Source organism: Dromiciops gliroides, chromosome 2 (genome assembly GCF_019393635.1).
Source record: "Dromiciops gliroides isolate mDroGli1 chromosome 2, mDroGli1.pri, whole genome shotgun sequence".
NCBI classification, from domain to species: domain Eukaryota; kingdom Metazoa; phylum Chordata; class Mammalia; order Microbiotheria; family Microbiotheriidae; genus Dromiciops; species Dromiciops gliroides.
The window spans coordinates 126,551,023-126,575,491 of record NC_057862.1 but is presented as its reverse complement, the minus strand read 5'-3'; the positions used below and the strand labels follow the sequence as shown (position 1 = coordinate 126,575,491).

General features: G+C 36.9%; 1 protein-coding gene across 2 annotated transcripts in view; it reads left to right on the top strand.

Annotated features, from left to right (window-relative positions):
- The window catches only part of AKAP13 (A-kinase anchoring protein 13), a 393,887-nt gene that overhangs the window by 308,270 nt on the left and 61,148 nt on the right, over nt 1-24,469 (top strand). Inside the window, exons 11-17 of one of the 2 annotated variants that reach the window (XM_043982253.1) lie at nt 75-445; nt 3,469-3,522; nt 6,554-6,619; nt 8,609-8,804; nt 13,822-13,927; nt 20,279-20,410; nt 23,649-23,691. In XM_043982253.1, coding sequence (XP_043838188.1) covers nt 75-445; nt 3,469-3,522; nt 6,554-6,619; nt 8,609-8,804; nt 13,822-13,927; nt 20,279-20,410; nt 23,649-23,691 — 968 coding nt within the window. The remainder of the gene's footprint in view (nt 1-74; nt 446-3,468; nt 3,523-6,553; nt 6,620-8,608; nt 8,805-13,821; nt 13,928-20,278; nt 20,411-23,648; nt 23,692-24,469) is intronic. The other variant, XM_043982254.1, reaches the window with a different exon arrangement.

Below are 24,469 nucleotides of genomic sequence, written 5' to 3'. Positions count from 1 at the left end.
AGTTATTTGCTGGACTCTGCTGTGTGGTTTTTGTTTTTGTTTTTTTATCATTTCTACTTTCCTTCCCACCATAGCCTGAAGAAGAGCAGTCTGTCTGTGACATCACTGGGTCCAGCTCTTCCACAGATGACACAGCCTCCCTGGACCGCCATTCTTCCCATGGCAGTGATATCTCCCTCCCCCAAATACAAAACCTGAACAGGACCAAGGATCGACAAAGCCTCGATGGGTTCTATAGCCACACGGTAGGAGGTGAGGGACGGGAAAGTGAGAGTGAACCTGCTGGCTCAGGTGAAATGGAAGAAGAGGAGATGGACAGCATCACTGAAGTGCCCCAAAACTGCTCTGTCCTGAGAAATTCTATGCGTTCTCTGTCCCCTTTCCGGAGACACAGCTGGGGACCAGGGAAAAATGCTGCCAGTGATGCCGAGATGAATCACCGAAGGTAAGAGAAGTGGTTCTCTCCTTCTTCACATTGTCTACTGGGTCAGAACGTTTTTGACTTGGGCATCTGGTTAGTGTTTTTTTAACCTTCTTTTGACATATTTATTCCAAGAACTTTAAATAGGTGATAAAATAGATTAGAAGAAAGAAAAAAATTATATAGACTTGGAATTTTAAAAAGCACACCAAAAAAAAAAAAAACTAAACATGCTTACAGCACCAATACAATACAGACTTTTCAGAGTGCCTGATGGAAGTTATGACCATCTGTTTCTTATATAAAGTTTTTGTAAAGGCTCGTTTGTTAGTGTTGCTACCAGTCACCCCCCACATAAATGCATTTAGTGTTAGCTGATTAATACTTATCATTAAGTTATAATATAGGGAGACTTCCATAAATTAGGTCCTGCCTACTGTTTTCTGGTATGGAGGTTAGACGTCAGATTTGACTTATCTGTTCCATCTTGCCTAATGACTTTTGATAGATTTTTAAAATAATTCTGGTGGACTTTGATACATGTTGAATTACTATGTCCTCTATATCCCTTCTCACCAATGGAAGTGGGTGTCATAACTGACGGTGTTTAGAGTGGTTAAAATAAATCATGCCCCTGACACTCACTGCCTCTGTACTCCGAGTCACTTTGCCTTTTCTTTCATAAAATGTGCAGGTTTGACTAAAGGGTCTTTCAGGTCTATTCCAACTCTAAATCTATGATCCTTTGCTTCTTTGATATCTTGGAAACGCCTGCTCCTATACATACTGTTACTGTTACTGTACCAGCTCTGAAGGAGTTCTTGTTTCCTGAATTGCTGAATTACAGTGAAGTATTTCAGTTTAAACTCAAGATTCACATCTCCAAGAACTTTTGGTTCATGTGTCCAATCTATTCATGTAACATCAAGGGCTTACATTTATGGGACTTGGTTGTTTTCAAGTTGTTCCCACTTAACATCATCCTTTGACCCCTTTCAACATTTATATGAGAGAGATACAAGAGGGCTTTCACACAGAAGAGTTGGAGAGGACTTTAATGATCATTTAATCCAATCCGTTATTATTCCTATCCTACAAATAAGATTATTAATGCCCTTACAGGTGAAGTGACTGTCAAGACCACACAGCAGTAGTCAGTAGAGGAAGCAAGACCTCTTGATTAGGACTCTCTTCTCTCCTCTGCCATGTGGTGCTGCCATTTTATTATTTTACATTAAGCAGGCCTTAAATGTTTCACATGATAAGTAATGTTTCTGTTCATTTGAGCTCGATCCTAAATTTTTTTGGGGGAAATCCCCCCAAAACATGTATGTATGTGTATGTATGTAGGTATGTATGCATGTTGATAAACAACCTTTTTTTCAAGTCTCAAGTTCTATGACTTTGTGATTCTAATGTAAGAAATTATCAAGTTCAGTGTTTTTTCTGTTCTCAGAGGTCATTCTGTTGGGAGCAGGATATAGTTTTCTTCTATAATATTAACTTAAGCATACTTGAACTTTTACCTTTTATATCCATTGCTTGCCTTGATATTTTAATATGAATGAATTATCTACAAACTTAGAAAAACTTTTCTGAATCTATTATTCATATGCATATCTGAATGTTTCTTGAATTATTAATTATTTTAGCCAGTATCAGCTCTTGGAGTTGATATCTTTTATGAATTGTATGAAGTAATATCTCCTTTAATTTTTCCTCAGAATGCCCTAACCTCACTTAAGCTTTGGTGGGGAATCCATTGTTTGTTGCATTACTCCAGGAATTGAACAAAGCCATGATCTCCTATTCTGAACTTTCATCACAATTATTCCCTCTCCTTCCCACTCCCATTCTTCACTTTTGAAGATTGAAAATTTTATCTTATTGAGGGAAGGGGGCATATGGCACCCCTTCAGTTCTTGCAACCATTTTATTTGCTCTTCTCCAAAGCATTTATGTTCCTCTTACATTGTAGCAACATGAAGTATTTTTACTATAATTTTAGTGTTATAGTTCTATATTATTTTTAATATATAAAGTATTTTTCCATGTTTACATATGATTAATGGTTACTTTTATATTTTGCTCTGTTCAGTTCTGATGAGAGGGAAATATTTACAGAAAATAATTCATTTAGTGGTTTTTAAGTACACCATACCAACAGTATATCTATCCCTCAACAACCAAATGAATCTCAGATCCCTGAATGTTAGTGCCCTTACTAGCTTTTGGTAATGCATAGTTCTGTAGGAATTTCTTATTCCCTAATATTGTGTGTTTGCATATACATACATACATACATACATATCTATACATATATGTGTGTATGTATGATCACACATATTCAATAAATAATTTATGAGTGACTAAGGAAAAGTCCTTAGCTCATTTACTGAGAGGGTTTTTTAAAAAGGTGCTGAACCTGTTAAAGAAAGATTTCTAAGAACAATATATTTTCAAAATAAGGGAGGCATGGCTATTGCTAAACAGATGGTACTTTTTAAAACTTCTCCATCACTTGGTTTGGTAGAAGCTGAATTGTGAATTTGTAAGAAAATTGGCTATTTTTAAATGATTGAATTATGTGTTCATTTAGAAAGAAAACAGCCTCCAACAGAGGAATTAGGTCCTGACTATCAGTAGATGATGAGCTTGGTTGCCAAATTGGTACAAATCTATATGTACATGCTATAGGCTGAATTTTTAAGCCCTTTTTAAAAAATTGAAAGCTCGGTGGAATGCATTTTTTCATTCTTACCATAAACTCTTGGATTTTAATATGCTTCATTAATTGTTATCAACTTAATATACTGGAGTATTGGAGTGTACATCCTAAGAAGGAGAGAGTAAAATAGTTCTCAAGAAAAAAGTTAGGCCTTTTGGGTTTGATTATTTTTCCCTTGTTCTTTTCCTTTGAGATTTCATATACTACTTCTCTTTTGGAGTTGTTTCCCTTCCTAGTTTGTGTTGTGTGTGTGTTTCATGCATTTGTATTCATTTGGTCATACTTCAATCTCTGACTTCTGTACATGATTCATTTTCAGTTCAATGCGAATTCTTGGGGATGTTGTAAGAAGGCCTCCCATTCATAGGAGAAGGTACAGAGTCCGATAACTTAACTAACTAACCATTTGCATTTGAGTGTGTACTAATAAGCTTCTCGTTCTACTTAATCCATGTTTAGAGGATATCTGTACAATGTCAAGTTGTCTCTTTTTTTTTTTTTTTTAGTGAGGCAATTGGGGTTAAGTGACTTGCCCAGGGTCACACAGCTAGTAAGTGTTAAGTGTCTGAGGCTGGATTTGAACTCAGGTCCTCCTGAATCCAAGGCCAGCGCTTTATCCACTGCGCCACCTAGCTGCCCCAAGTTGTCTCTTTCAAGAACAGAAAACTTTTCCTATCTAACTGTTGATGGTCATTCAGTGTGAAATAACTTTTTAAATGCAAAAAGAAAGTCTTTTTCATTCTAATTTTGTCATTTTTCCAAATGAAAAATGTATCTCTTGCTATGAGTTTTTTATTAGTATAGAAAATAACTTTATTAGTTTCCTTGCTTCCCTTGTTGAATCCAAAGGATATTCCAAGCTTGAAGTAAAATTGGAGTTAAACTAGTACCCTGTGAGAATAGGCAACCTTGCATTTGTTCCTCTTAGCCCATTAGGCCAGTTTTCCATTTAATTCCCTTGCCAGGAAATCACCAGGCCTAACAGTGATGAGTTTTTATTTCATTGTGGCTTTTCGTGTCCATTTTTCTTCTTCTGTCCTTTCCTCCTCACCTCCCTTCTTTATGTAATCCCAGGGCCCAACAGTAAGAAAGCAAAATAAACAGACTGTCAAGTCCTTCTGTTGTTACAGCCTCCTCACATTTCCAGCTTTAGGAATAGAGGAGTATGTTTTGGTTTGGTTTGCTTTGGGTTTTGTTGGCGGTGATCTTTATTTGCCTTTGCAAAATTAAAGGGGAGATGCAAAAACATTTCCTCTACACATTTTAATTCCTTGAATCTCCCACTAATGTTTGGTAAACGTTAAGCTCCCTAAAAGGGGCAGTTATATTGATCTTAGTATAGAAGCTTGTTTGCCGACATTTTAAAGGGAATGCTCTAAAACTCAGCTCAAATCATCTTTAGAGACTGACGCTCCTGTTTTCCCATGCTTTTCAAATGAAAGTATCTTTACAGGTTTTATGTACAAGGTTTGTTTCCAACTCTAAAGCTTAAGTTTTCCTACTGGGCTGTCTGTGGGTTATAACGTCTCTTGTAGTTTTATCTTAGAGCTAGTAAGCGTACACCTTCTTCTTTGACCTTTTTTTTCCATGGGACATGTGTTTTTTGTTTGTTTTTTGATAGACCTTTCTGCTATTTCAAATGCTTTTAGTCCTTTCTGACTCATAAGTCAGGGAAGCTTTCTATAAATATTCATTCATTAAGTGTGAATTAAGAATTTGACTGTAACATAAGAGACAGGTCCCTGAATGTAGTCTCTTTGCAGATGTGGCAACTCCAGCTATCATAAGTAGAGATGAAAGAGGAAGAATTTGGTATATAATAAATAGACAGATGAGATCATTGTGTACAAGTTCAGTTTGTAACATGTGACATGTTAACACATGCATCATATACTTTTTAAGGTTTAAGACAGCCAGGGTTTCCTGAAACCCATATATCTTAAGCCCTTGCATAGTGTTACCATTAAGTGAGGTGTACCTGAAAAGAATAAGCCATCCCTGGGATAATATGCTTTGATGATAAAAATACACTTTGTAATGTTCAAGATTGGGTTATTATGTACATAGAGGAAAAATTAAATCCTGTTTATACTTCTATAGCATATATCTGCAGTCCAACCTTGATCTAACTTAGCCTATGTCTAGATTGTTTTTCTTTAATCCCTTTTTAATAGAATTGAGAGCTTTGTAGCTTCAAGCTTTTTTATTACAATTTTAATCTGATTAAAAGGATTTTATTTCAGTTTAATGATTTTACAGAGTTGTGAGAGAAGTGATTACTCTTTTCTTCATCTCAGTACTCCTTTCTGACTCTGCTCCCGTCCTGTCTTCCATACTAGTCCCCAAGACAAATTCATTATCATTCATTTTTTGCTCAGAACCTTATTCAGTAGTTCCTAGTATATTCCAGCTTTCTCACCTGCCTTTTTAAGATTCAGGTGAGAAATCTGGGATAAATATGTTGTATTCACTTCTCTGTTCTCGCTTTAAATGAACTTTAAGAACAGTTACTCAGGAGCTGTCCATACCCATCTGCCTTTCAAAACAGGAATGTCATTCAGAGGACCTTTGAAAGCTCAGGCAGCAGCAGTTTATTTTTTGAAAATAACAGCTTCCTGAATTACTCCTAGAAACATCAAGGTAAAAAAAATGTTGAGGTTTGCTATAAAAAAAAGAAACTTGACAGGTAGACTATGAATTGCCCTCTCACTGAATACTCATTTATTGAGTTGGTCATTGATACTTGTTACTATATTTGCTCTGAATTCTGACCACCATGTTTCTGTCCTGGATTTTTCGGGGAGGATGGGAACTTACCAAGTTATCAAACTCTCTTTTACCTTTTTGAAAAAAAAAATAACATTTTTAGGGGAAAGTTGCATGGAGGACATAGAAGCACATTTGAGCCTTCTATAGCAGGAAACATTTCAAACACAGGCTGCTTCTTTTTCTTTTTAAGAAAAGGCTGGCCAGGGTCAGTTATTACTCAGTAATAAAAATTCTTTCTTAGTTTAATAAAACCCTATAAAACAAGATGACTGCCTCATGAGATGCAGCTTACAAAGTGCTAATCTTAGGCTTTGTGTCATTGGGCTGCTTCTTAGCTATAAATGATGTATTTGCAACTGAAATCTCACCCCCATAGTTCAGGTTGATATGCTTCTTTGTAGGTGCTTACACAATTGTTGTCAACACTGTCTCTTTGGGCAATCAGTAAAGAAACTAAGTCTCAAAGTCTCTTAGTCTATCCCATTTCTAAATCTTTAAAATAATGTCATTTTCCCAAACTTTTTTGGGAAATGAAATGTTAGGCTGTCTCTGTTCTCCTTTCTTTTGCGATGTAGTAATGTCTGTATACCCTTGGTCTTTCCCCACTCCTCTTTTTCTGCCTTTGATATCCCTAGTATGAGCTGGTGTCCCTCTGGCGTACAATACTCTGCTGCCCTGAGTGCTGACTTTAATTGTAGAAGGTATGGTATCATTACATGTCCAGCAGCCAATTGGGGGCACTGTGAAGTGTGGCAAAGTCTTGGCTTTTGGCTTAGAGTTCTGCAGTGGCTGGAATGTGTATAAGCAGGCCTGCTTTTTCTATGAACACTCGCATTTATTTGGGGGTATATTCCTCTATTCCTGGCATCGCTGATTTAGTTGTAGGTGTGAGGCTCTGGAGTTAAGCATTGGTCGAATGCAATCTGTGTGTCCTTAGTGGCTTTAGAATTGGTGTTACCTAAGTAAAATATATCTGTGTGGCTATGGTAGACTGCTTTTCTTCTTTGTCCTTCTCTTTATTCTAACACCAAAATCCTTAGGAGTTTGAAAGATTAATAATGAGAGGAGCCAAGAAAGGAAATGAAATGAAATGTGTTTCTCTTTTGTTCCCAAATTCATTGATTTCTTTTATGGGCATTTAATTTCACATAATCTTACCTCTGGTCCATTGACCTATTTCTCTCCCTCATAAGTAGCCAACTATTTGTCAAAATAATTTCAGAATGAAGCCTTCTGGTGACCACAGATTCCTAAGATTTTAAAATTCCCACCCAGTGCTTTTTGAACCAGAATTTTGTTTCTCCACTTTTATCCTCAGCCCATTTAAATTGCTCAGAATATTGCTGAGTGGTTACTTTGGTATTTCAGAAAATTAATTGGTTCCTGCCCTAGATAGTATAGACTGGGTAACAAGATAAATGGTTTTTTAAAAAAAAAAAAACACTCTTCAGCTAGTAAATACACACACACAGTTTAAGTATAGTGATTCCTGAGTAGAAGTACCTTAATATTTTCTGGACAAAGTCAAACCTAGATACAGTGAGTTCTAACCTAGAACTTTTGGGTCAGTTACTAACCACAAAATTAGACACATTGATTTATCTTAATGAAGTTTCCATTGTAGTCTTTGCAGATTTCTATTGTTTTCCTGGTTTAATCAGTCCCCAGGAGAAAAATTTATTTTTCTCCCCATTGTCAAGTAGTTTAGAATAAGCTAATTGAGGCACTTTCTCAATCCAAAAATTGTCCTGAACTCCCCAAAATAAAATATTTGGCTCCTGACTCCGATTTAGACTATCAAAACTCCTAAGTATATCTTTCTTCTCCTTTGCCAATGGTAAAATGTAAAATTGAAGTCCCAGTGTGATAACTTTTTATCAAAGGTGATTAGCAGCTTTTGCTTTCAAGGTGGTATGTGTCTGTCTGCAACTAACAGTTCCTTGGAAGCCTACAGCATTGGTGTTGGCTGGCCAGGTCTGTGTGATTTTTTTTTTTTAATTCTTCAGCAATATACTGTCTTCGTTTGATAAGGAAACACAAAAATGCATTATGTTCAAGTACTTGTCAGCTAAACTAAATCATCTATATTGATTTCCAGCCAGTCTGCAATTCATTTATTTTATTTATTAGTGTTTATGCCCTTCATTGATATAGATTGTAACCCCTCAATGATGAGTTGTATCTGAAAAATTAGTAAATTATTTCTAGATTATAAATAATACAATTAGAGCATGGAACCAAGTTGCCAAGTTTGGCCACTGAGGGTTACAGATACAGGTGTCCACTACTAGGGCAGTAGATCTAAGCAAAGGGTATACATTGAATCACACAGAACTTTTTACAATGCTTACTTTATAAGCCAAAAGATAAATTCTATTGGCAGAATAAAATTTTAGTAAATTGGGCTTTCTTCATTCAACCATCCCTTCTCAAGTGTTTTATTTATAGATTTGGATGGATTAGAAAAGAAATTTTTAAAATTAGGAGCCTTGAATGGAGAAGTATTGTGTACCCCTCCAGTTGTTTGGAGGGATATTCTCTGCATTCCAGCTACATGCATAGCATACCAACAAACATCAAAAGAACGATAGGGTAATTGGCAGTGGTTACCTGAAATGGTTCATTCATCTGAAGTGTCTTTTTTTTTTTTTTTTGAGGTTCAGAGATTAACTGTTGTGACCCTCATTCAGTTTCAGTTTAGAAGGCCTATCTGGAGGAGCTGGGGACAGCAGCAAGCCATCCTCAACTCTGGATGCAAATTCTTCAAGCTCAAAAGAGCTGAGTCGAAGTCCCTTCAGTGGTGAGGAACGTGGTGACTCTTTGGTGTCACTCACTGAAGAGGACCTGGAGTCAGACCAGAGAGAGCACAGCATCTTTGACCATAAGGTACGACTGTTACTAGTTCTTCAAAGATAATTTAGGAACATGTGTTTCATTATTCCAAAGCTGACTTGATAGTGGGGATCAAAACAGACAGGATACTTGCTGCCCAAGGATAAGAAGTTTTATTCTGTTCTACATGATAGCGCCCACTACATTAAAACTTACTGATTATAGTAACTCTAGGCTGTAATTTACATATAGTTAAGTAGCCTTTCAAGACCTCCTTTAATTAGGAAAGTGGCTATAATTTTAAGGCTATTTCTCCTTGCTCTGGGAGGCCTTCCCTTACCACCACATACAGTAGTAATTCACACCTCAGAGGCTCATTTCTTTTGCCTTAAAGTGCTTTAGAAACTGTTATTAGTTTCTCATCATCCTATAATTACTTTGCTCACAAGTAACAGGTAAAAAATACAGTTACTACAACATTAAGTCATTTGTTCAAAGCCTTTCTTTGTGCTTTCATCTCCTGACTTTACTTTTTCACTGGCTTTTCTCTGGGCCTAATGTCTCTCCATCCTCATCTCCATGTTCTGGCTTCTTTCAAGTCTCAGCTAAAATTTCACTTTCTTCAAGAAACTTTTCCTTTTTCTGCTGAATGCTGGTGCCTTCCCTTTGAGATTACCTCCATTTCATCTTATATGAATCTTATTCGTACATAACTTTTTGCATATTATTATTGCCCCCTTATATAGTAAATGCTCAATAAATGCTTATTGACTTGCTTCTGACTTGGGAGTTTCAAGTCCATGTTTTTTTTTGTTTTTAATAATATATATTTTTCCCAGCTACATGTAAAGACAGTATTTAACATTTATTTTTTAAAAGTCCATGGTCTTGAGCTTCTTGGGTTGTAGTTATATCCCTATATTCTCCACAGCTTAAAAAACTACAGTTTTAGTTTTAGCTTAAGAATTATAGGGACTAGTGCTGGCCCTGGATTCAGGAGTACCTGAGTTCAAATCCAGTTTCAAACACTTGACACGTACTAGCTGTATGACCCTGGGCAAGTCACTTAACCCTCATTGTCCCGCCCCCCCCAAAAAAGATAAAAAAAGCCACACAAAAAAATTTAAAAAGAATTATGGGGACTGTTTATGGCACTCATCTACCAATAAAACATTAATTATTTAAATAAAACATTCCGGTACAAGGATTTATTTAGCACCTACTAGGTACCAGGTGGTAAAGAAACAGAGACCAAAAAGGAAATAGACTCTTCTGTCAAGGAACTTATATCAGATTAAACAGTATATGCAAATAAATTGGAAGGGCACCAACAGGAATTGGGAAAGACCACCTAGAAGGTGGTTCTTGAACTGAGTTGAAGGGAGAAAGAAATTTCACAAGGTAGAGGTAAGAAGAAAGTTCATCCCAGCCATAGCAGTTAGCATGTATAAAGAGACAGAGATAGAGGTTGTAGTGTCATCTGTGAGGAACAGGAAGGAGGGTAATTTGGCTTGAATATAGAGGGTGAGAAAGGAAGTAATGAGTTAGGAGTCTAGAAGGTAGTTTAAAGCCAGCTAATGAAGGCTTTAAAAAGCCAACCAGAAGAATTTATATTAATCTTATTCTCAGTACGAAGACACTGTACTTTGAGTAAGAGGGTGCCTTGGGAAGACCCATGATTTAGGAAAATCACTTAGGCAGCTGTGTAGGAGAGTGAACTGGAATAGAGGGAGATGAGCTAGAAAAAACAGTTAGGAGTCCATTTCAATAATTGAAGCAAAAGATGATGAGGGCTTGATTTAAGGTAATAATATTTTGAGCAGTGAGAAAAGGACAGAAGCAAGAGATACTCTAGAAGTTGATATGGCAAGGTGATTGCATATGTGGGTGTGGGGTAAGGGAGAGCTAAGAGTCAAGGAAAACTGTAAGGTTGCCTTAACGATGGGAAGGAGATTAAGAATGGTTTCCCCAACAGATATAAGGAAATTTGGAAGAGATGGGGGTGGGGGTGAAATGATTTCTGTTTTAGTCACGCTGAGTTAAGTGAGGAGTCCATAATAATGCCAAGATTATGCATTTGAGAAATTAGAAGGATATTGGTACCTTCAGCAGAAATAGGGGAAACTGAAAGAGTGTAAAGATGATGAGTTCAATTTTAGACATGTTGAATTTGAAACAGTTCAGTGGGCAGTTGGTAATGTGAGATGAGCTCAGGAGAGTTATCTTCATAGAGACGATAATTAAACCCATGGGATCCGATAAGGTCACCACGAGAGTATAGAGGGAGAGAAAAAGATTGGGGACAGAGCCTTTGTTAGAGTGATGAGACTTGTACCAGAACTGGAGAGAATAGTGTCACGAAACCCCAGAGAAGAGAAAGGAGAAGGGGATTAATGGTACCAAAAGCTGTAGGAAGATCAAGAAGAATGAGGATTGGGGAAATATCATAAGATTCAATATTATTAGTTATGGGTAAATTTGCAGAGAAAAGTTTCACTTGAGAAGTAAGATCAGGAGCCAGATAGGCTATCATAATACCTGTCCTTGCTCTTTCAACCTGAATTTTTGTGTATGACACTTTTGATTCTTTGTGTGTATATGGGTTGGTTGTTGTTGTTGTTGTTTTTTTAGCTTTTTAAAGGCTCAGTATCAAAAGTTTGATAAAATGCTTGTGGTCCTCCATTTACAGAATAAGAATAAGAATATGCAGTTGTGCAGAGCCTTAGAGAAATTGGAGTGTATTTGTTGAAAATCAATCTGTAGGGGGCAGCTAGGTGGTGCAGTGGATGGAGCACCAACCCTGAAGTCAGGAGTGCCTGAGTTCAAATCTGGCCTCAGACACTTAGCACTTGCTAGCTGTGTGACCCTGGGCAAGTCACTTGACCCCAATTGCCTCACTAAAAAAAAAAAAAAGAAAGAAAGAAAATCAATCTGTAGGTTTAAAATAATTTTAAGAATTCTGCCTTTTCTTTTAAGCTGTATTTGTAAAGCTATGTTCTAGGTATATTCATTCATTTGGAACAGTTTATTGTATTTATTTGACCTAGTGATAATAAGAAACAGAATTAATTGGGTTGGTAAATTAATTTCCTAAATATTATTTACAATCCTTTTTCTAAGATATTTCCATGAATTTGATTGAATGACTGTGTCTTTTCAATAAGAATTATATTAGCCTTAGATATATCTATTATCCTTAAAGTATAACCCTTTCTGACTAGGTCTCCTACTTTAAAAAATTGAAATTACATTGAATTACTGATCTTGTCTTACTTGACCTTCTCTAGTACTCTATCGGAAAATGGAGACAACCTTTTTTTGTCTATCAAAGGGTGCTTATACTACTTATTAAACCCTTTCCTTGTGCATTTGATTGAGTCACTACTAAGAAAAGTTCAGTATTGATAGCATCTTTGTTTCACTTTTCATCAAAATCACTGCTCAAATTTCGGAGCATTATTTATTTATTTAAATTTTTTTTGGTGAGGCAATGGGGGTTAAGTGACTTGCCCAGGGTCACACAGCTAGTGTGTGTGTGTGTGTGTGTGTGTGTGTGTGTGTGTGTGTGTCAAGTGTCTGAGGCCAGATTTGAATTCAGGTCCTCCTGACTCCAGGGCCAGTGCTCTATCCACTGCGCCACCTAGCTGCCCCCAGAGCATTATTTAAACTATAGTTTGAGTTTGTCCTAGGTTTCATGACATAAGTGGAGTGAGAGATATTCTGTTTTTAGGAGAAATTAAAGGAATGTGTTTCTGTTTATTTCTGTCACATTGAGTAGATTGCTAATGGGAGGAAGTTGAATAGAAACAAATTTTGGCTCAGTATGACTAAGAACCTTACCTTAATTAGAAACATTCAACAATAGAGTGGACTATATTAAAAAGCAGTGAGTTCTCCGTTACTGGAAGTGTACAAGCAGAGGCTGAATGACCATTTGTCAGGAGTGTCAAACAATAAAATCCTACATTAGGCATGAGAGTTTGGACTAGACAACTTCAGAGGTACCTTCCGATTCTAACATGCATTGATTCTACCAGAAAATTGAAGACTCAACCACAGAATCATGATGGGACAACAGTTTTCAGATGGAGTTAAGAGATTCAGATTTTATTTCTGGATTCAGCTTTCTTTGTGATATTAGCAAAACCATTTAAAACTTCTGTGCCATGCCTCACTTTTAATTTCTATGAAATGAAGATGCTGTTTGCTTTTAACTTATTCCAAATAAATGATATCTTAAGAACATATGACTGTTTCTAAGACTTTTCCAAATCTCAGATAAAATCCTACTTTACACAAGAAGCCTTTCCTGGTCCTCCTTAATTTGAATACTTTCCCTCTGAGATTACCTCCATTTTATCCTGTATATATCTTCTTTGTACACAGATGTTTGTTATCTTACCACCACCACCCCATTTGATTGTTACTTCCTTGAGGGCAGGGACTGTTTTTGCCATCTTTGTGTGTCCCCAGCACTTGGCATAGTTCCTAATATGTTGTAAGTGCTTACTAAATGCTTGTTAATTTTACTTTTTAGCCTATCAAAGCGTATATATATATATATATATATATATACACGTCTGTGTGTGTATACATGCATATGTACACACATGCAAAAAAAATTATTTTTTTTCTTGGCCATTCATTATTCATTGACTCCTACCCTGCAGTTTACTGCTTCAAGACTCTGAATTAGGTATTGGAAAGGAAAAGGAGGGTAGCAGAGAAATAAGATTTCCCCTAAGAGGATTTGTCCTAAGAAAACTTCTGTCTAAGAAATAAATAATTACTTATGGAATGTATAGGCTATCATAGGATGAAGCAAATAACAAAGAGAGAAAAGAAAGTGGACATTCCTAAATATGCCATTTTAGTTTTTTCCCTTTGCATAAATAAAAATTCATTTTTAAGAACATCTCCTTCCAAACATTTTAATTTTCCAGCTTATAGTATCATCTGACCACAGTGATTTTTAGTAGCTTCATTCCCCAACCATGTGTTTGAACCATAAATTGTTAAGTGAAGTAACAGCACTGGTACTCAGAACATACTGTTGTGTTCACCTTTACAGCCACGCCAGAGAACCAAACAGGGGTTTAATTATTGTACATCGGCCATTTCTTCTCCACTGACAAAATCCATCTCATTAATGACAATTAGCCATCCTGGACTGGACAGTAAGTATACAGGTTTTCAACCACTTTCTGTTTTCTTTTTTAAAGTATAATAGTATCACCTTCTGAAACCTTGTTTTTCTTTTTTCTCTGCCTGATACTCCATCTTTAAACAGAGCTGACCTTTGTGTCACTTGCTTTATAGATATATACCTACCCAGTTCCCACCCAAACCTGATATTTAACCTTGCCTCTAGTTTTCATGCAGCCAATCCTGGTAATTAAACTTAAGATTGTTTTTTCTCAGTTAAGATAGCTTTGTATTGTTGTATTTGAAGATGATTATTATAAAAATAATTCTGCATATAGATCTATGTAGTTTTCAGGATTGAAGCAGCAATGCAATTGTATTAAGATCACCTAAAAGACAGCCTGAGCTTTGAGGAGCCCCACTGAGTTTTTACCCCACTTTTTTGAAGATAAGCAGATAGAGAACTGTCAAGCCCTGCCTATGACACATATTGGTTGTGTGATTTAGGAAAAGTCATTTCAGTTCTTGGTGCTCATGGCATCTCTCCCAGATTCTAAGTCACAGAGAGTACTGGCTTGCATTGGTAGTGAGTGGGTACTTATTCTTCCAGGAGCTCCTAATCCCTAGCCCCTTTTCTCATGGCAGATCCAAGAAACCAGAAAAATTTCCACTCAGGGGTACAGACATAATGTTACAAGTTATATTAGAAGGACCATTTCTTGGGGGTCTTTATTTTGATATTTACATAGCTAATGTTATAAATTAATACTTTTACAGCAGATTTGGTGGAATTGAATAGAGCTTAACAGACAGAGAGAACCTTATTGTCAGAACCCTAAAAGTCAGATTTTTTAGCACTTTGCTGTCACTGTGACTAATAAGCATGTGGTCTTAATGGATAAGGGCCCCTTAGCAACAGAAACAACACTGGGACACGTCCAGTAAGGAGAAGATCTTTTATCCTATATTATGTGACGCTCTCTTCCCTTCAGAGCTGAAGCACTTCATTATTTTTCTTCCAAAAAAGCAAAACAATTTTTTGGCCAGGTCTTCAGTTGCTAACCAAACACTATAAATAACACAGTTAACTCCCAGAAAACAGACTCACTCAGAGTGCCACAATTCCTGGCAACGTATAGCTTTTCTTCCTGTTGCTGGGAAAATTTCTGCTCAAGCTCACCGGGGGAATTGAAAGAGTAGCAGACTGCCATCCATAGCTGAGCTTCAAGTAAGATTTTAATCATTTTATCCGAAGTTGTTTCCCGCCATACAGCCCACACTACCTACTTTTATCCGAGTTTGAATGACTAGAAAGGTTGACTAGCCTTTTTCTTTTTTATTATTATTCCTGTACTTTCTACTGTAATTAAACCTTCCTATACTCTTCCTCCATCTTTCAACTCCTACCCTCCAATCTGCAGCCCCTTGTACTTACTTACACACACACACACACACACACACACACACACACACAGAGTTACTTGTTATGCTTGTTTTCCTAACTGATCACAATAAGCCCTTGTGGTGATGATTAGAATTTTGACTTTAACTTAACTTAAAGTAAAACAACAAAAGTCAAATTACAGAATAATGTGCCTTAGGCATCAGAATGGAAGACCAAAGAACTGGAGGGTTTTTTTGTTTGTATTTTAATTTGCCACTGGCTCATGAAGCTCACATTTCCAAAACACTTAAAACACTCTATCTCTCTGCATATGACAATATTTTAGGGGGTTATTTTTTACATATTTTTGTTGCTTTTCAGTTGTTTCAGTCATGTCTGACTGTCAGTAATCCCATTTGAGGTTTTCTTGGCAAAGATACTGAAGTGATTTGCCATTTCCTTCTCCAGCTCATATTCAGATGAGGAAACTAAGGCAAATAGGGTTAAGTGACTCATCCAGGGTCACACAGGTATTAAGTGTCTAAGACCAGTTTTGAACTCAGATCTTCTTGAGGCCTGGCATTCTATTCACTGTACCACCTAGCTTCTTGTAATTAAAATGTGTTAATTGCCTTTAAAGCCTAAGGGCAAGTTGGGTTCTTGAGAAGGCTAAGTGTTAATGATACTTCAAGTGTTATGATGAATGGATTATTGTAAGTAAATTCAATATGAAAGATTTGGGCTTGTGATTCCCAGCGAGAAATAATTTTCCTAATTGCTGCAATGCCTATATGATTCATTTTTCTCTGACCACACATTAAACGATTATAAAGAAATAGGAATGTTAGCCAGAGGCATTTTCCCAATGACTGTGTCTCATTATAAGCACTATTGTTTAGAACAGAATTCTTTCTAAAATTACCCTTGTATCAGTGATTTCTGATTTGGTATCCTTACCATGTCTACTTCCTTCTGAAGAAAATGGCTGATGCACACCCTGCTCTATGAGAGCTGTTAACACTTGAGCCCTTCTGAAAATTAGTGTGTCTCAGCTGGGCTATTGTCTGGAATGTCTTCTTAGGGAGTTAGCCAGATTGGAAAGCACAGACTCATAGCATTATTTCAAGCCCAGGATCTGTTTCAAAAAGGTCCTGATGTAGAGGAAAATACAGTGCAAATGGGGTGACTAAAATATTTCTATACAATTTGCCATGAAAAAAAACCAGCCTGATTACCGAGGAGCCATAAAAGGTCGGGGAAAGAGCGATGGCTCATAATCAGGCCTTAAATCTGCTCTGCAGAGAGCGGGATGATTACATTTTGTTTATCCGAAGACAAATTTCCTGGGAAATCATACTAGAACTCAAGCTGCCTAAATTGTGGAGGATAACGTCCTGGAGAACTTCCACCTAGAAACAGTTTCAGGAAATGTGCTCAGCGTTTCTTTTTCTTTCATCAGACAGTGCTTTTGTTTCTCAGCATTCAAAGAAATTCCTGAACAGGCAGATGCCAAATGAGATAGTAATACATGTAAAATGCCTTATAAACCTTTCTGCGCTATATAAATGTTAGCTATTATCATTATGCTTCACCTTGGGCATGTTAAGGGTAATAAAATAACGACTCGCATTTATGTAGCACTTTAAGATTTGGAAAGTGCTTTCCTCCCAACCCGGGGTGGGTGGTAAGTCTTGCAAGTACTATTATCCCTATTTTTCAGATAAGGAAACTGAGACTGAGAAGTTAGTCAACAAGGGCTTATTAAACACTTACTATGTGCCAGACATTTAAGCCCTGGGAATACAAGGGTGGAGGGGGCAGGGAATACTGTGGGAATATGGGGTGGGGGCGGGGAGGTCTTCTAGCATGTTTCTGGTCATGATATAGAAGTCCAGAGTGAGGTTAGCTTGGAGAAAAACAATGAGATGACTGGCCTGGGCACTCTGTTTACATTGAATTTCTAGGAGAAGCCATTCTGTCAGAGGGAGGGGCCACAGGGTTTTAAGATACTTAAGAGGTCTGAATTCTAGGGATGAGGCAGTCTTCCAGGATGAAGATGTTTCCAGGGCACTAAGGGGATGTCCATAGTGAGTGTAGATTAGTAAATAATGAAGAAGTTCAATGACTTGGTGGCCCAAGGTAACAGAATTTGGACCTGTCAGAAGTAAGAATTTAACTGTGGTGTTTGTCATTGCCCCATGCCCTCCCTCTGGGTTTTTTCAAGTGGTGCCTGTGATAATAAAACTCCCATTGTGTAGGCCTTGAGCACAGCATCTGCATTCCTAAGCAGTAGATACTCTGGTAATTTTTTTTGTATGGCCCTGACTTTGGAGTGAGAGCCCTGGCTTTGATTCAGACAACCTGGGTTCAAATCCTGCCTCTGACACTTAGAGCCTGTGTGACCTTGGGAAAGTTATATAAGCTCCTTGGGCCCCAGTTTCCTCATCTGCAAAAAGAAGAGGGTGAACTCTGAGTTCTCTTCCAGCTCTTGATCTGTGATCTTACACACACATAACTAGCATTAAAAAGAGAACATTATCGGGGGTTTTTTGTTTTTTGTTTTGTGGGGCAATGAGGGTTAAGTGACTTGCCCAGGGTCACACAGCCAGTGTCAAGTGTCTGAGGCTGGATTTGAACTCAGGTCCTCCTGAGGCCAGTGCTTTATCCACTGCGCCACCTAGCTGCCCCCAAAAGAGAACATTATCCATCATAGTTTGCTATCCATTCAGATGAGGCAGTAAAGCAGTGTATAAAGTTCAGGTCTCAGGTTCAACTCTTACATCAGACTACCTTTTACCGGTTGCTTCACCTCTTACCCTCAGTTTCTTTACCCGTCAAATGGATTATTGTGAGAGATTGTCATAGAGTCGTGAGGATCTATAATGAGAAAACAAAGCACCTGTCAAACCTTAAAACATTCCACAGGTTGTCCTAAAAGTCTTAAGGATTTTGGTACACCCTGTGTGAATGTCAGCTCTCTTTATAATCTTCATCAAGTAAGCTAACAAGTCAGTCACTTTAGAGGTCTCTATAAGTGCTAATGATTAGTATTATTACTACTGATGCTACAGATCTTTCCAATTTGTTTCCTAAGCAGATTTATTCTCTACCTTATTATCTTGCATTTTTGATAACCTTTGGCTTATCTTTGTATGAGGCACAGTTTTCAAATAGGACTCATTAAGGGGTTGTTTACATATAGTTGATTATAGGTGGGAGGTTATAAAGTTTGTCATGTGAGTTTTGATGGATGGGAACATTAGCTGCTAACTATAGTGTGGACCACAGTTATTAAGCTGTGAAAGCTAGCTTATTCAGTTAAATCTCTCAAAAATCGAGCCATCTTATTTATATGGACCATATGGCAGACACACACACGCACACACACGCACACACAGTAGCCTTTATGATATGAAATCAGAGTGAGCCCTTTTAAAAAGACATCAGCGGGGCAGCTAGGTGGCGCAGTGGATAAAGCACCGGCCCTGGATTCAGGAGGACATGAGTTCAAATCCGGCCTCAGACACTTGACACTTATTAGCTGTGTGACCCTGGGCAAGTCACTTAACCCCCATTGCCCCCCCCCCAAAAGACATCAGATCTTACAAGAAATTTGTAACGATTGGAATGACGCCACCTGCTGGATACTTACTGTAGAAGAGTTCTGCCCATGAAGCGACTCTTTTTGTTCTGCTTTTATATCCATAAATGCATATAATATATATATGTGTGTGTGTGTGTACATATATACATATATACATAGATAAACACTAAAATCAGATCATTTCATTTTAGCCTAGTTACACAAAGAATTGGAAGATAAAGATATTGATAACTGGATAGAAGCAATGAAAACCAAATGTGTTCACTCTGGAAAACTCTTAAGGCAAGATTTTATATATGTGTGTCTATGTATGTATGCAGGTATGTATACATTTATACATGTACATACATATATAAAATTGTATCTCTTTATGTACATACATGTGAATATATTGAACTATAGTTTATATGTATATGTATATATTTTATGTGGACTCATGCATATATAAAATATATCTTTATGACTAACTACATACATTTGTGTTATACATTTGTTGGAAAGCATGTAGAATGCATATAGACTTTATAAACAGTTTCCAAAGAGAAAAGGTAAGTCCAATTTAGAGAGCACCGTGTATCAAACCTCTTTCAAATTAACACTATTTAAAATATATTTTTAACCTCTCCATGTGCCTACAAATGAGCTCACTGGTCTTACCTGCTTAGTGTTCCATGAAATGAGATTTCCTTTTTAATTCTAATATAACCCATATGTGATTTGCATTTTCAGTCACGTTTTCTAACTTCACTGGCCTGAAAGAGCCTTAGAAATCACTCTGCCTTGAGACTGTACTTTCTCCCCCCTCTCCTGGAAATACCTAGTAGATAATAGAACACCCTGCTGAGCAGAATTTTAAATGGAAGAATGGAGAAATGTCCCCTTGTGTAATGAAACCTGGAATTCAGAGCTTCCTAACCTTTTAGTATCATGAAATAGAGATTAATTTGTTTTGACAGTCTAGTGAAGGCTATGGCCTCCATCACAGAATAATATTTTAACTGCATAAAATTATAAGATTACAAAGAAAACCAATTGTTTTGAAATATAATTATTAAAATATTTTTTAAAAACAAGTTCATGAACCCCCAGGTTATGAACTCCTGTGTGCCTGTTTAAAAAAAAACTCAGGCAAATATGAGTCCATCCCTTCATCTTGTTACCTAAGAAAGGGTTGGCCGCTCTTGGGTTTCAGGAAAAAAAAAAAAAAGACACACACACACACACACACACACACACACACACACACACACACTCTTTGCCCTCCACTGCCATTCTTGAAATTACCTGGACTTCAGACTTTGTGCACTTTTTTTTTGATGTGCATTTTAGCTACCTCTTTCTTTGCTTGCATGTTTTTATGCATGCTCTAATATCTTCTGTTAACCCACTCCTCAGAGGCCCAGGAGGAGCAGATACAGCCAGCAAGGCGGATTTCCTTCTCCATCAGCATCTCTCCACTTCTCCTTAAGTCTAAAACTGTCTTTTCTCTTGGCTCTTCTTCCAGTGATGAAGAGGAGAAGTTGCATAGTAAGTAAGCAACTTTAATGTGCAGCAGCTCTTCTGCAAGGACTGGCCATCTATGTCAATGCTATAGATGTTGTATCACTTAGCAGACAGTAGGAGGCCTCTGAGCCCTTCCCCTGTCCTTTGCATGTCGCCTAGGAGGCTTACCTATGCCACCTGTTTTTTCATGCTTTACTTTGAAAATTAGATGAAACAATTATAGTCCTTGTGCTCATCCCATAGCTCATTGATTTCATGGCATTTTTGTGTAAATCCAGGTTCTGGGAAATAAGATCCTCCCTAAAGCCCCAGATACCTCCACAGGCACTGAGGAATAAGTAACCTTTAAGTGTCCTTTGGTTTTTATTTCTAATTGTAAGTACTAACCCAAAGGTGTGTTTTTTTAAAAATTCAAACATATACAATTATAAAGTGTTCACCTTCCATTTATCATGGTTTTTTTTTCCATAGTGAGAATATAGGCTTTTTTTTCCCCCTTTCCATCATGAGACCATTTCAAGAAAAGTACCTTAGCTTTGGGATCAAACCACTGAATTTCTAGGTGTACGTTTTATTTTCTTCCTGCTGCTTTTTCTCCTCTCTCTCAAAACCTTGATTTTGTTTGTTTTTCTTTTTAGTCTTCTGGGTAAGCTATAGCTTACAAATGGGTAAATCTTTACCTGACAGTATCTAGTTTATAGGTTTTACGAGGCCTCAGATTGTTGGCAGACTTGTGAATTGGGAGGAATCCACCTTTACCCATATGAGTCTCATTATAGATTGTTAAAGAGAGATGTAAAACCTCATCTTCTCTTTTGCAAAAATTCTGTTTGCATATACCAAGATTAATTTTCTTTGGGAGAACCTATTTGTAAGTTGAAGTATTTTAATAAAAGACTTTTAATTTCTCACAATGGATGTTCTTGAGTCAAGTGATCTGTTTGCCCCTCACCCTAAATTTCAGCATTATTTAAATATCATCCAGACTTCTCAACCTAGAAGTTGTTGGTCCAAGTTTCTCAGTCAACAGAACTTTCTTATAAGATAAGTTTGTTTCTCTTTATCTAGTAGTCATTTCAGGAAAAGAGGTCTTTCTCATAGTTTAGGAGTTAAATGATTCCGAGGTTAGAGTTTTCAAAAAAAAAAAAAGTGCTAGTGAAAGTAAATTTATTGAAGTGAGTGGTAACAGTGATTATTCTATAAGTCTTCTCTACTAAAGGTAGAAGATTATTATAGTAGAAAGATCACTAGACTTGGGGCCCTTAGAGATTCCAGGTGGAATCCTAACTTTCACAGTTAATAATAACTGTGATTTGGGGCAAATCACTTATATTCCCAGTAAGTCTCAGTTTCCTGATTTATAAAATATCGATGATAACATCGATAGTACTTTCCTCACAAAGTTGTTATGAGGCCTAATTGAGAAAATGTATGTAAAGCTTTGTAAAGCTAAAAGTGCTGTATATATGCTATTACCATTTTGGTTTACCTCTCTCTGGATCCTGTTTGGAATCCTAGCTTCCACAATTGATAACTGTATAACTTTAGGCAAAGCCTACTCTTCCCCACCCCCACCCCCAAAAAAAGGTCTCATGCAATGGGAGTTGTGAGAATCTAGTTAACATTCATTTTCAAGATCTTTTGAAACCAAGATTTCCCCAGAGTAGTTATACTTTTATGGCACACAACCATGTCATTATCAGAAATAGAAAAAAGGTCCACTGGCGTATTAAGTGCTACTTAATGCCTCTAAAATAAAATTCTAAACCAGTCCACAGTGCTACTCGCTTAGCTTATCTGGTAACATGACAGTAGAACTGGAAAGGATCTTAGATATAATCTGGTCTGCCCCCCTTAATTTTATAGCTGAGGGAACTGTGGCCCAGAGAGGTGGTGGTGAAGGGGGGTTGGAGGGTGGGGACTAAGAGCCAGGTCTCCCTACAGCCACTGTTCTTCCAGGTATAACACATTGCACCCACACCATTTTGCATAATTGAAATAAGAAGGTCCTTAATAGAGAAAATGGGGGAAGGAACACAAAAAATCTCTTGAGTGTCTAGAAATTAATTTAAAAGTTCTTTGTACAGAGTTTTTCCCCCTCACGCATTTCTATTTTTATAATCCAGTTCCTAGAGCATGTTAGACACTAAAACTATGACTAATAAAACTCGAGTGGTGATTTTCCCCAAGTAATCTTTGAAAAGTTTAAATTCCATCCACAGTGAGATAAAATTCGGTTGGCAAGATGTTACCTGAAATCTGATTGAGAGGTGCATTTCCCTATGTTATTGCAACAAGTAGGCTGAGCATATTATGTCTAGTTAAATGTGTTGTATGCAAAAAGTATTATTACAACCAGATATTTAAACATTGAAATTATACTTTGCATTGTGTGATTGTGGCCTTTCTGCCATGTCATCCCTGAAAAAGGAATAATGTTTCTCTTTATTTTAATTACTCTGATTTTTTTGTTACTATTTGGTTTAGTTTGGGAGGTTCCAGGACCCTGCTTTGATTTCTAGCCTGATTCATTTTTAGAGAAGAGAAAAATAATTTGTTCACTCATCTTAGAGGTAGAAGGATTATTATTTTATAGATGAGAAAACTGAGGCTCAGTGGTTGTGATTTTCCCATGATCACATGTCTTAATTGATGGCAGAGCTAGGCTAAAACTACCAGGTCACCTGGCTTATAGTCCAATCCTTTTTCTATCCCAGGTTTTCTAAAATTCTCAGGTACTTGCCAGGCTTAGAAACTGTTATTTTCAACATAAGAGCTTACCAAAGCAGAATTAACAGAACAGAAGCAAATGGATATTACTAGGAAATGTTTCTTTAATTCCTATTTACATTAAATTGTAATATTGGTAGTGTGTGGCTATCTAAGAAACTGAATATCAATAAAAACAGACAAGTAAATCCTTCTTGTTACAGAAAATAAAAGGTACAGTTTTCATGTCTTCTGAAGAGTTTTTAACATCTGTATTATAAAGTTATCACAACATTCTGATTAGTTTTTTTTTTTCCTCATGCCACTCATTTGTCACAGGTGACAGTGTGCAGCAGTCACTCTTCATCATTGCTTCATCATTGCCATCATCTTGAATTCTTTTGGTTAATTCCTTCCCCTTGCATGTTTCAAACAAGAAGGCATCAGGCGCTGAGTTTCAACATACTAATTCTTAGATCTGCCTTGGCTCTGTCTTTGTTATATTAACTGTGGGAAATCTTGTATTCTGACTTCTTTCCTGTGTCTTTTTCAGATTCACGGTCCTTCCACAGTACCAGTGCTAATTTGACTGAAAGGTATTATATATTTCTATTTGTTACCTCTTTTCCTGAAATGACTTTAGAAATTCTGATGATAGGGGGCAGCTAGGTGGTGCAGTAGATAAAGCTCTGGCCTTGGATTCAGGAGGACCTAAGTTCAAATGTCAGACACTTGACACTTAACTAGCTGTGTGACCCTGGGCAAGTCACTTAATCCTCATTGCCCTGCAAAAGAAAAAAAAAAACAAAGAAAGAAATTCTGATGATATTAAGCTAGTTTGGGGCACAGTGAAGAACTGGCAGCTCAGAGCAGCTGTCTAATTAGGTACATGGCTAATTCACAGTAGAAGAATTTCTTGAATTTCATCAACATTTCCCCCTTTTCCTTTCTTAAATATATATATATATTTTTTTAATTTTAAAGCTGCTTTACTCTGAGGCATTTGAACCTGTGTCTTCAAAATTTTATTTTTTTTGTTTTTATGAGGTTCTGTGAAGATGCTCATATAGAGAATTGTCTGACCAAATTTTGTTCTATAATTATTATATGTAAATACATCTGATCCCACCACTTTGTAAGGTGTATATTTCTCACATCTAATAGCTATGTTTTCCTATATCAGAAAACATGACACATCACTGTATACTACTCAGTAGACACAAAATATCTGTTCTTTCTGCTTGCTTTTTAATCCTTATTTTCAAATGATTGATATTAATAATTTGAATGCAACAGAATTAGGAATAATTTCATTACTCTGTTTTACAGAAATATCCTTTTTACAGAGGTTTCCATAATGGCTTACTGCTGTTA